The 13,111-nt window shown below is 54.9% G+C and overlaps 1 protein-coding gene across 1 annotated transcript; it reads right to left on the bottom strand.

The window, feature by feature from the left end:
* Positions 1-10,147: 10,147 nt before the first annotated feature.
* PTRHD1 (peptidyl-tRNA hydrolase domain containing 1) lies at positions 10,148-13,101 on the bottom strand. The gene is made up of 2 exons (XM_002710067.5): positions 12,843-13,101; positions 10,148-10,480 (listed from the first exon to the last, which is right to left on the bottom strand). The coding sequence occupies exons 1-2, from the start codon at positions 13,092-13,094 to the stop codon at positions 10,310-10,312; spliced, it is 423 nt and encodes a 140-aa protein (XP_002710113.1). The 5' UTR covers positions 13,095-13,101; the 3' UTR covers positions 10,148-10,309.
* Positions 13,102-13,111: the final 10 nt, after the last annotated feature.

Below are 13,111 nucleotides of genomic sequence, written 5' to 3'. Positions count from 1 at the left end.
GGCCTTGTTTGCACTGCACAGTGTGACTACTAGAGATGAAAGTACGATTGGAGGGGCTGGCGCTGTGGTGTAGCAGGTGAAGTCACCACCTGCAGCACCAGCATCCCATATGGGCGCCGGTTCGAGTCCTGGCTGTTCCACTTCTAATCCAGCTCTCTGCTATGGCCTGGGAAAGCAGTGGAGGATGGCCCAAGTGCTTGGGCCCCTGCACCCACATGGGAGACCTGGAAGAAGCTCCTGGCTCCTGGCTTCAGATTGGCACAGCTGCGGCCATTGTGGCCATTTGGGGAGTGAAACAGCGGATGGAAGACCTCTCTCTCTCTCCCCCTGCCTCTGCCTCTCTATAACTCTGCCTTTCAAGTAAATAAATAAAAATAAATCTTTTAAAAAAGAAGTATGATTGGACAATGACACAGAAAGCCTGGGAATTCTGTGTTAAAAACTATTCTCTGAAAGTCACATTTCTTAGAGGTAGGAATTGGCATTTTGAACATAAAACTGGGCACTAGTTCTGAGTCTGTGAAATTAGTCAGGCTTGGAGTTTTTGAGAGTTGCGTTTCTGAAGCAGGCCCCCCTCCTCTCCCAGAACAACTTCATCCTTTCCCTTGAACTCGGTGCCACTGACACACGGGTGCTAAGTCTGCCCTCGAGCCAGGCCCGAAGTCCACCTGGTGAGCATGATCATGGGGCTGAGGCTCAGTCCCAGACCAGGTAACCTGCTCCCCCCCAGGCACATGGTGTGCCCTGCAGCTGACCGACTTCCCCGCCCCGTCGGTGGGCACGTCCAGCCACTGCCCCCGCTCGCGTCACCAGCTCCCCGGGCCGTGCCCTCTGCCGTGTCTCGCGGCTGACATCTCTGGTACTCACTGTGGTAACCACCTCTGAGCCTTGGACTCCGGTCTCCGCACAGCCACAGAGAAATCTGCAGATGCGGCTCTCATGATCCACTCCCCTTTGAGCTTCATCACCCTCTTCATCCTCTAAGTGAAACGGTCCTGCAGCACCTGATCAGTCTTCACTCTTGAGTTTACTCGGTCCCACTGGGTCTCACTGGCCCTGCTGGGTCTCTCTCCCCCGGGCTGGAACGCTCTCCTGCCTGCTTGCCCTTCAAGGCTTCCGTGGATGCCCTTTCAGGAAGCCCTCCCCGGTCCGGTCGCCACCGCGGCTCGAGCCCTCCTGGCCTGGCCTTGCTGCCGAGTTTCAGCCTCCAGCGGCGCCCGGCTCTCTTCTCTGTTCATCTGCTGCACTTCTCTGCTGAGTCGTAGGCATCTTTAAGGGGTGCCCATGTCCCGCCCCCCAGCCCCTGCCTTCCACTAAACAGGCTTTTAAATGCGGCTTGGAGAACCAGACTTAGAGGCAATGTTGGAGATCAGGGGAAGCCGCCGATGGACGGAGCAGGCGCCCAGTTGCTCCCGGGAGTCTAGGTTAACGAGCTAACGGAAGGTTGCAAACGTGTCTAGGAGTTCCAGGCGGGGTCGTGATTCTAGCTTGATGGCTGTGTCCTTTTCCAGGACATGGAAAGTAGAGGCGCCTCCACCTACTGGGAACAAGTGTGGGACACTAGCAGTTACCTGTAACACTTCGTCAAGCTCTCGGGCTTTACGTTTGTAGAGGACGGAGGCTCCGTCAAGCCCTTACATTTCTCAGAAACCAGCGTTTGGGCTCCTTGCAGTTCTGGCTGGGCGCTGGGAATACTGGAAAGGCAGAGCGGGAGACACCATCCCGCGCAGCCTTCCCTCCCACAGTGGTGTCTGCTGTCCCTGCCGTCTCCCTTACCACGAGATGACGCTGCTGGCAAGTGATCCGTGCAGGAGTTCAGGAGTAAGACGGCTCTCTCTTGTCAAATTTCTATTCGGCTTTAGTGCCTCTCAGAAAGTGGACAGACGGGCCAGGCCCTCTCACCAAAGCCAGTGTCCGGCCTGGCCTTTCTTTCCTTCTCCCTGGAGAGCCAGTCCCTCCCTACTGAGGTTCGCTGTGTGTCCACATCGCAAGGACTTTGTCGTACCCTTGCCTGCGCTAGATTTTAGGCTGCCTATTTCCTTCTTTTTAACCTGCAAACTTATAAAAAATAAGGATTCGTTTTCTAAATTCGCTTTCCATTGTAACCTTCTGATGGTAGCAACTATATCTTAATTGCTTAGTAAGCTAGACGTTCAAGTTCAAACAAAACCAATGGGGAAAAGGCTCCCTGTAGAATAGTCTATACTTATAAAGACCCAGGCACCTTACGTTCTGCTACCTTCTCTTGAAAGCTCTCTGTTAAGGAATTTTCAAGTATATATGAAAGTGGAAAGATAATGTACTGAACCAGTTCCGGGTTTTTAAGTCAGTTTTTGATATGTGGTTTTTTTTTTTTTTTTAACTCCAAATAAAGAGATGTCTTCAAGTCACTCTGTCAATTTCCAGCTCAAAAGTAAATGGTGGTTCGTCTTCTTGGGATTCTTTAGACTTAGGGATTTATCTTTTAAAAAAGTACTTAGGTCCCTGACAGCCCATGGGAGCCCCACATTGAGTTTCTAGCTCCTGGCTTCAGCCTGGCCCAGTCACAGCCTCTGCGGGCATTTGGGGAGTGAACTATTGGAAGAGTGATCTGTACAATAGTTATTTTAAACAATGACTTAAAAAAAAAAGATTTATTTGAAAGTCTGTGTTACACAGAGGAGAGGCAGAGAGAGAGAGAGAGATCTTCCATCCGCTGGTTCATTCCCAAATTGGCTGTCACGGCTGGAGCTGTGCTGATTTGAAGCCAGGAGTCAGGAGCTTCTTCTAGGTCTCCCACGTGGGTGCAGGGGCCCAAGGACTTCAGTCATTCTCTGCCGCATCCCAAAGCCATTAGCAAGGAGCTGGATCAGAAGCGGAGCAGGCGGGACTTGAACCAGCGCCCATATGGGATGCCGGCACTGCAGGTGGCAGCTTAGCCTGCTGATCCACAGCCCCAGCCCCTGTATTTTCAACAAGTCCACATTAGCTAGGACCTGCTGGCTGCCAGGCATCGCTCCCGGCCCTGTCACTCCATCAGTGAAGAGTGAAACCCCTGCCCTCATGGAGCTCAGTGTAGTCAGTTGGCTGACAGATAGGCAGAATGTGTGGTGTGGCAGATGTTTGGTGCTCCTGAGAAACTCAGGAAGGAAGGAGCGGCGTCCTGGAGGGGAGTGGCTGCAGCTCAAAACAGGAAGTCAGAGAGCCACTGAGAGAAGGAGACAGCTGATGACTGTGATGGGGAGAAGGGGCCCTGAGGGCTGCGGGCTGGAACAGAGTAACTGGAGGGGAGCAGGAGGTGACGTCAGAGGCAGTGAGGGCGGGGTGGGGCGGGCCCTGTAGACCATGGAGAAACTTGGGCCACCGGAGGCCAGGAGCCGGGCGGCGGCGCGCCCTGACCTGGGTACGGATGGGGTCACTCTGGCTTCTGTGTTGAGAAGAGCTGTGCGCAAGGCAAATGCACAGACAAGGAGGCCTGCCGGGTGACCACCGCCACCGTCCTGGCCGGAGACGACGACTCGGAGCAGGAGAGGGAACAGACTCTGGGTCCATTCTGGCGCAGGACACATGAGATGTGGAGGGTGAGAGAAGGATCGAGACTGACTCCCAGGATTTTGGCCTAAGCAGCTGGAAGGGCGCACCTGCCATCAGCAGAGAGGAGGGGGAGCTGGTGTGGTCCATGATCTGCCAGGGTAAGTTGGACATTCCTGCGATTCTTCGGCAGGTGGGTGTTTATGGGGAGTGCTTGGGGCTGAAGACAGAAATTTGTAACGCATCGGTGTGTAGTTTTTAAATTTTTAGAATTTTGTTTATTTGAAAAGCAGAGGGAAAGAGAAATATAGACAGATCACTCTTCTAACAGTTCACTCCCCAAATGCCCGCAAAGGCTGCGACTGGGCCAGGCTGAAGCCAGGAGCTAGAAACTCAATGTGGGGCTCCCATGTGGCTGACAGGGACCTAAGTGCTTGAGCCATCCCCTGCTGCCTCCCGGGGTGTGCATTAGCAGGCAGCTGGAACCAGCGGCAGAGCCAGGACTCAAATGCAGGCACTGCGTGGTGGGCGGCAGGCGTCCCAGTGGCATCGGAACTGCTGCGCCAATGCCCACCCTTCCGTTTTGCTGCTGGAGTCAGGAGACTCACAGATGGCTAGAACCCAGGCTCCTAACATGGCCATCTCTCTCACATACAATAATCTGGCCTCGGGCGGTTTATTCCAGGGTCAAAGATGGTTCAATTCACCATGCTAACGAAAGAAGGAAACCATATGATAATATGAATAGATGAGAAAAGGTATTTGATTTTTTTTAAATCGAAAGACTTTCTTATTTATTTTATTTTGACAGGTAGAGTTATAGACAGAGAGAGAGAGAGAGAGAGAAAGGTCTTCCTTCCATTGGTTCACCCCCCAAATGGCCACTACGGCTGGCACTGCGCCAGCCCAAAGCCAGGAGCCAGGTGCTTCCTCCTGGTCTCCCATGCGGGTGCAGGGCCCAAGCACTTAGGTCATCCTCCACTACCTTCCCGGGCCACAGCAGAGCTGGACTGGAAGAGGAGCAACCAGGATTAGAACCTGGGGTGCCGGCGCCACAGGCGGAGGATTAGCCAAGTGAGCCATGGCGCCGGCCCCAAGGTATTTGATTTTTAAAATACCTAGTTATTAATTTTTTAAATTAGCAAACCAGTGGCAGAAGGAAAGCCCTGCCCCCCTTTTTTTATTTCTTTATTTGAAAGCAGAGTATCGGATGGGAGAGAGACAAAAAGAGAGAGGATCTTCCATCCCCTGGTTCACTCCCAAATAGCCACAGGATGGGGCTAGGCCAGGCCAGAGCCAGGAGCCTGGGACTCCCTTTGTCCATGCTAACACCTTGGCCTTGGCGACTAGGGTGCCCCTTTGCCAAGGTTCTTCACCAGGAGTAGGAAGAAGTGCACGCCCTTAGGACAGCCCCCGGGGGGCACCCTCTGCAAGCTGCAGGCACAGCAGTGCCCTCGGCATTGACCCCAGCCTTGCGAGTTCAGAAACTCAATTTTGCCGGATCATCCCGTGATAACTGGACTCCGGGGCACTGAGTCACACAGCTCACAGTCTAGGAGGCTCACTTCTCATCTAAAATGTCAATCCGCCTATCTCAAATGGAAGCTACAACTTTCTAGCACTTGAACTACCTGTGACCCCTTTTCAAACCACCCCCTAACAACAGGACTGGAAAGCCAGATTGGTAACCAAGTCTGACAGATTAAGCAAACTCAGAGCTGGCGGACACAAGAGGCCTGGCTTTCAATCCCGGTCCTGCCGTTGACTTTGATCTTGGGCCTTTCAAAGCCTTTCTGAAGCTCTCCGCTCTCAGGTAAGCCTGCCTGCGGCATACAGCGGCCAGGACAAATAAGTACAGAAGCACTCGGGTAATTAGAAAACGTTTTTCACACTTAAGGAAATCGCCAAAGCACAGGAGAGGTTTTCCAGGCTGTGCCGTTGGCTGTCTGGCCACGGTCTCCGCTCACCTGAGAACCACCTCTCACAGCCTTGGGTGCGTGAGCAGCTCCAGGCTCCTGCTCTCCCTCTGAGTCCCTGTGAGTGCGCACACACGTGCAGTCTGTGTCGATTAGGAATCAGTCACTGTTCACAGGCTGCACTAGGGCCTGGCTGCTTCCAGGGAGCCCTGAGAGTCGGCGTGCATTTATTTATTTTCATTTTATTTGAGAGGCAGAGAGACAGAGCTCTTTCATCTGCTGGTTCAGTCCCCAAATGCCCACAACAGTTGGGACTGGGCCAGGCAGTCCTGTGCCAAGAGCCAGGAATTCAATCCAGGTCTCCCCCGTGTGTAGTAGGGACCCAAACGCTCAATCCATCATCTGCCTCCCGCGTTGCACATTAGCAGGAAGCTGGACCGGAAGTAGGGTGACCTGGACTTGAACCAGGCACTCCAATATGGGATCTGGGTGTCCCCAGGGAGCAACTTAACCATGACACCAAATGCCCACCCTGAAAACTGGCACTTCTAACAAGTACCCAAGTCGTGTGGATCTAGGGACCAGATCGCTCTTTGAGAATCAGTGATCTAGTTCAAATGATAGTGGTCTATGCTGCTACTAAGAAACCAATCCGCAGGGCCAGCACTGTGGCGTAGTGAGTAAAGCCGCTGCCTGCAGTGCCAGCATCCCATATGGGCACTGGTTCGAGTCCTGGCTGCTCCACTTCGGATCCAGCTCTCTGCTATGGCCTGGGAAAGCAGTAGAAGATGGCCCAAGTGCTTGGGCCCCTGCACCCACAAGGGAAACCTGGAAGAAGCTCCTGGCTCCTGGCTTTGGATCAGCGCAGCTCCGGCCGTTGTGGCCATTTGGGGAGTGAACCAGTGGATGGAAGACCTCTCTCTCTGCCTCTCTGTAACTCTGCTTTTCAAATAAATAAATAAAGCTTAAAGAAAGAAAGAAAAGAAAGCAGTCTGCTGCTTCCCTCGCTTCTCCTGCCTTACTTTCCCACAGGGTCAGCACATGTGCACCTGTCCCTGTCCCACGTGAGTCGGAGTAGAGGCTGTTCGCACTCAGATCTCAGCTTTAGGGATTTGCCTGGCTGTTGTCCCTAGTTGCATAGATCCTCGTCTCTCTCTGGTTTTATCACTAAGTCTTAGCCAAGAATTCAGGATTTCGACCATTTGTTTAAACATGCAACGCCAGTTGGCCACATTTGCCGCACTGGCATGAACGGAAGTGGGGGGGGGGGCGGTGCTTACTGAACATCACCCCCTGGAAGAAAGGGCACCTGGTGGCTGGCTGCCCTGACCCAGAGCCCTCGGAGGGCTGTGTCCTGTGGTTGTTCAGGCCCCCGTGCCCGGGCTCCGCCCTAAGGACCCTGTGCACAAACACATTCGATGCACACAGCACCACAGTGAGCCCCTGTTCTACACCTGAGCGACCTCCCCCGACTCAGAGCTTCAAGCAGGAGAGGCAGATCTGGGCCAGGCGGTTTGCCAGCCAAGTCTGGGCGCCCAGCCACCAGTTATGCCACCCGATACCGCGCCCCGCGCCGGAGAAGTGTGCTCTGCATCTGAAAGACTACAAGGGTGCTTCAGAAGGTTCCTGGGCGTGTAAAGGAAGGCTAAGTTTATTTTGGTGCAAAAATTTCAAAATCCACGGTTTCCTCATAGCTTGCATCTCACACTTCTTGACGTGCCCTCGTGTCTCCCACTTCATCGGGAAAGCCGAGAGGGGCAGCCGGGTTCGGCCTTCTTCCTCTTCTCACCTGTGAACCACGCCTTCCCAGCTGCCCCACCCGTTTCCCCTCTCAAGGTCGTCCCTTCCCCCACGGCTCTGCTCCCACCCCTTCCCGTTTTCTCAGCACTCATCACTTACTCAGGCTTTCAGTGGCCTCTCCTTACCTCGCTCAAGCATGGGATTGCCTGGGGGGCCCAGTATTCACTTTCAGCTACTGTTCATTATTCTCTCTGCCTCTTCAAACAGTCCTTTTTTTTTTCTTTTGAGATTTATTTATTGGGGCCCGGTGCTGTGGCACAGCAGGTAAAGCCACCATCTGCAGTGCCGGCATCCCATATGGGTGCCAGGTTGAGTCCCGGCTGCTCCACTTCTGATCCAGCTCTCTGCTATGGCCTGGGAAAGCAGTGGAAGATTGCCCAAGTCCTTGGGCCCCTGCACCCACATGGGAGACCCGGAAGAAGCTCCTGGCTCCTGGCTGTGGATTGGCGCAGCTCTGGCTGTTGCAGCCAACTGGGAAATGAACCAGCGGATGGAAGACCTCTCTCTCTCTCTCTGTCTGCTTCTCTCTGTGTAACTCTGACTTTCAAATAAATAAATTAGCCTTTTTTTAAAAAAAGATTTATTTATTTACTTGAGAGGCAGAGCTACAAATACACAGAGAAGAGACAGAGAGAGAGAGAGGTCCTCCATCCGCTGGTTCACTCCCCAAATGGCTGCAACGGCCGGAACAGGGCTGATCCAAAGCCAGCAGCCAGGAGCCTCCCTGGGCCCCCAACGTGGGCGCAGGGGCCCAAACACTCAGGCCATCCTCCACTGCCCTCCAGGCCACCAGAAACTGCATCGGAAGTGGAGCAGCCGGGATCCGAACCACCGCCCACTTGGGATGCCTAACCCACAGCGCCATGGCACCGGCCCCCAGCCCTCACTTCCTACCCTCCCTTCCCATTCTCATCAGGGTCCCGGCTGGTTCCCTCTCTCATGCTGGGCTGCCTCCACCACTACCTTGCAGTGGCTGATGCTTCAGGTCTTACTTCCTGCAATTACGTGCCTGTTTGCCTTTGGCTTCTTGGGCTTGCCTCTGCCCTCAGCACTGACCAGCCATCCCTGGGGGAGGCCGTCTTAGGAAGGAAACTCTAGAGTGTCCGGCATCTTAGACTGGCCCGGGGGGAGGGGCGGTACCCCTGCACTACCTGTGGCTTCTCTACTGTCTGTCCGTCTATCTTCCCACGAGTCTCACCTGAGGAAAAACTATCTTTCTATCGCCAGCTCCTAGTACAGCCTGCTGCAGAAGACACGCAACAATTATCTGTTGACCAAACCACCCGAAGCGCTTGGCTTCACGGATGTTCAAGCCACTTCTGCAGATGTGTATAGCAGTTTTCAACAGTGTTACACTCAGGGAAGGCAGCTAGCCAGAGAGCGGGCTGGATAAGACTTTCTGAAGGTGTTAGCATCGGAGCTGGAAACAGTGTCATTCCAGAGGCAGGGCAGGGAGACCAGGCCTAACGTTCATCTCCTGGGCCAGACCCTGGAGGGCAGCGAGCGGGAGGGACTTTGCTGAAATGTCAAGTTTACATGAGGGAAGAGAAGATTCAACCAACAACACAGGTAGGGAAGGTAGGTGGGGAGGCCTGGAGATGAAGCCAGGAGGCTCTGGCACCGTCCCCTGGGCAAGCGGCAGGCACGGCTGAGCACTGAGCCCAGCGATCCTATCCGAGCTGGGTCAGAAGCAGGGCGCACCGGAGCGGGGAGCAGCCCAGTGGGATGCTCTCAGAAATCTCATGCAGGTGGCAGCACGGGGACTGTCAGGAAATAGCTGTAGGTGCCGGCGCTGTGGCGGAGTGGGTAAAGCCGCCGCCTGTGACCCCAGATGGGCGCCAGTTTCAGTCCCGGCTGCTCCACTTCCCATCCAGCTCCCCGCGAATGCACCTAGAAAGCAGCAGAGGACGGCCCAGGGCTGGGCCCCTGCACCAGCGGGAGACCCAGATGGAGCTCTAGGCTCCTGGTGTCAGCCTGCACCAGCCTCAGCCATTGCAGCCATGTGGGGTGAGAACCAGTGGACTGAAACGCTCTCTCTCTCGCTTGCGCGCTCTCTCTCTCTCCATCATCCTTTCATATAAATAAATCTAAAAAATTTAAAAAGGGGCCAGTGTTGTGGCACGGAGGGTTAAGCCGCAGCCTATGACAACAGCATCCCATATGGGTACCAGCTCAAGTCCGGCTGCTTTACTTCTGGTCCAGCTCCCTGATAATGCACCTGGGCAGATGGCCCCAGTGCTTGGGCCCCCGCACCCATGGGAGACCCAGAGGAAGCTCCTGGTTTGCGGCCATCTGGGGAGTGAACCAGTGGATGAAAGAGCTCTCCCTCTCTCTCTAACTCTGCCTTTCAAATAGGTAAATGTTCAAAAAAAAATAAAAAGCTGCACCTTAGACTGATGCTTTTTAAAAAAAAAAAAAGATTTATTTATTTATTTGAAAGGCAGAGTTACAGAGAGAGAGGAGAGGCAGAGAGAGAGAGAGGTCTTCCATCTGCTGGTTCACTCCCCAATTGGCCACAATGGCCAGAGCTGTGCTGATCTGAAGCCAGGAGCCTGGAGCTTCCTCCAGGTCTCCCATGCAGGTGCAGGGGCCCAAGGACCTGGGCCATTCTCTACTTCTTTTCCAGGCCACAGCAGAGAGCCGGATTGGAAGTGGAGCAGCCAGGACTCGAGCCGGTGCCCACATGGGATGCCGGCACTGCAGACAGCGGCTCCACCTGCTACACCACAGCACCAGCCCCCTGATACTCTTTAGATTGAATAACATGTAACTGGGTGTGACTGAGAAATACTGGACGGAAGGCAGCGTTGTAAACCCAGGTGATCAGAACAGTTCCATTACCCCCGACAGGCGGAGCTCCCTGGACCCGGCACCGGCCCAGCCAAGTCTTCTGTCTGAAAGACGACTCACAGACGACACAGTTTCTCAGCCACTCCCATGTCTTGTCATGAACGAGGAAGTATTTATTAATGACACCTTGACATGGACACGCGTGTTCTGGCTGCCAGGAAGCTTTCGTAACGGGGAGGGAGGGCGAGCTGACACTGAAAGGGGAACGGGGCGCTGGGGGCCGGCGGGCGCGGTCATCTGAACAGGCGGAACTTCTTCAGGACCTGGCTCACCTCCTCCTTGGGGTAGGGCCGGAGCGCCAGGCAGGTGGCCGTGTTCTCCGGCTGCTCCAGCCACAGCACGTGGTCGATGTTCCTCTGCCGCAGGGTCTCCGCCAGCTCCTGCAGGGCGGGCTCGTCTGAGGCCTGCGGGGGCACAGCACGGACACACACACAGAGGGCATGTAGGGAGGGTCCAAAGGCAAACGAAACCCCTGGACTGCAAACGGAAGAACTTGTCAAAGGAGCTGTCGAGGAAGCTGTGTCCCTTGGTTTGCCGCTCATTCTCTACAGCACCTCAGAGAACTCACGCAGCCGCCTAGGACGCCAGCATCCCATTCGGGCACGGGTTCGAGTCCTGGCTGCTCCCTGCTACTGCACCTAGAAAGCAGCAGAGGATGGCCCGAGTGCCCGAGTCCCTGCCCCCGTGGGACACCCAGATGGATGCCAGGCTCCTGCCTTTGGTCTGGCCCAGCCCCTGCTCTTGGGTCATCTGGGGAGTGAACCAGAACATGGAAGAGTGATCTCTCTGTCTCTCCCCATCTCTAACTCTGCCTTTCAAAATGACTCTTAATAATAAAAAAAGCAATTATGCTCCATAAGTTGTCCAGCCTCTCGTGGCTGGTGCCCGTAAAACAACCTCTAGTCTTTCAGCCTGCTCCGACTTTGAGAAAGATTTCTAAAGTCACAAGTACCCTCTTCCTCCCTCTCCCACCCAATTCAGCCTGGAGAGGTTTTTCTTCTGCTGGGATAGCTCCCGCGCGTTAACGAAAGGGAACGCAAACTGGTCTCTAACATCCTTCCTTCCACACGTGGCTCTTGGTCATCCTGACCACCCGTTCCAGGTGTTCCCTAAGGAAATAGCAAAACCATTACTCAAAAAATCGGCAGTTTGTCGCCTACGCGGGCAGAAGCCACAGGATAACTACGGGCTTCTCCCCAGCCAGGGAATGCGGGGACCACGGCTTTATCTAGGGAGTGTCTTGGGCACAGCCACCAGGGATGGCTTCCCGGCAGTTATGCGGGACAAGGAGCCCAGCGGGCCTCTAGCACCTCGGTAAGTAGTGGCTGAGCCGCCATCTGCCTCCCTCTGCAACAGGGGTATAGCACATCCCAGGGGTAATGAGGATTCGGCGATGCGGGCTTGGACCCAGCACGTGGCAGCGCACCGAGTGCAGTCTACAGTAGCACAGGGCAAGCACCCACAGTCGCAGCTGACTGGGCACTGCCGTCTCCTTTGCTGGCCTCACGGCCACAGCACCACCTGTTTGTGCAGCAGTGGCCCGAAGGCTGTTTCTTTAGTCATGGCTAACAACCTGCATCTGGAACCCAAGGGAATCCAAACTCTGTAGGCTTCGGGTGGCTACAAAAGGGGGGATCTGAACCACAGGACAAGGCTGTTCCTTTAAAAAAAATAGTCACAAAACCCAAACGGAGAGGGAACTGGTCTCCCTCCCAGCAGCGGTCTTCTTGACAGAAAGGGAGTTCTGTGTCCACCAGGGAGTCCTGAAGGGGCTCCTCCGCCCGCCACTCGGAGTCCTGGTCTCTTCTACATTTTTCCCGCATTACAAAATACGCGCTTGATTAGAAAATTTAAAAATACAGAGCAGCCTTAGGAAAAACTGAAATCCTACCACCTACTCCTTAATACTTAAAAATCCGTACTTTGGACTCAAAACGCAATCATCCTGTATACAGAGCATCATTCAAGCGGCAGCCAATGGCGGGCACGCTTTCACGCCACTAACTGTGCTTAAAAACAGCATGAATCAACAGCACAGAGTCATCAATCCCGAGAATTGGAAACTTAGTAAGTTCCACTTTTTAAGCCAATATGAAGTGCTAGGAATACCCTTGCGCAAAGCTCTCTGGGTACCGCTGATCACCGTCCCAGAATATACAGTGTTTGCAGCAGGGGAAGTGACTGAAGAGAGTGAGAGAGCTGTTCGGAAATCTGCAAGAAGACCCCACCGCCCTAGCTAAAGTGCACGAATTTACACCCAAGGTATTTCTGAAGTTTGGTTCCGTGTATACGAGGGTCTTTATGTACCTTCAAATAATTTGGCGTCACATCCGCCTAATGGCTTTGGTTTGACCTCACTCTGCATTGCTTCCTTGGCAATGAGGAGCCCTAGGCCCTTATCCCTTTGGGGTTGGTACTGCGCGGTGGCATCAGGTGTGGGCACGTGCACGGTGCAAAGGCGGGGACAAGCCCCGCCACTCTCCCGCCCGCACAGGGGATGCGGCGGCCACCGGGTTCCGGTGACACCAGGGAGTGCGGAGACGCCTTAGTAACGTGTCCAAGGTCCACCGCTCGCGCAGTCAGGCCCGGCGCCCCGAAAGCTCAGCTCCCCACAACCCCTTCCCAAACATAAAAGAAGGACGCCCTCCCTCCGCAGGCCACGCCCGCCCCGCGACGCTTCGCTTCCCCACCCAAAGCCACACCCACTTCCGGCCTCCGCAACCTCAGCGTCTCTGCCCCCCACCCCACCCCGCCGCGGCGCCTCACCTCGAGCACCACCTTGCGCATGCGCCCCAGCTCCCGGAGGTAGGCGGCTGTGTGCGGGTGGTCGCGGTGAACGTGCAAAGCCGCGGTGGCTGCGTGGCAAGCTTGTGCTACCAGTGCTCCTGCCGGCCAGGAGAGCGGAGCCTGCGACAGATCCTTTCGTAACACCAAGTACTGTACTAGGACCTGCGGCTCCGCCCCTGAGGACGCCATCTTCCTAATCGACCGAAAGACCGGATCCAGTCTCCGGTGCATGCTGGGATTAGGGAGGA

Source organism: Oryctolagus cuniculus, chromosome 2, assembly GCF_964237555.1.
Source record: "Oryctolagus cuniculus chromosome 2, mOryCun1.1, whole genome shotgun sequence".
Classification (NCBI taxonomy): Eukaryota; Metazoa; Chordata; class Mammalia; order Lagomorpha; family Leporidae; genus Oryctolagus; species Oryctolagus cuniculus.
This window is presented reverse-complemented; position numbering and strand designations above follow the sequence as displayed.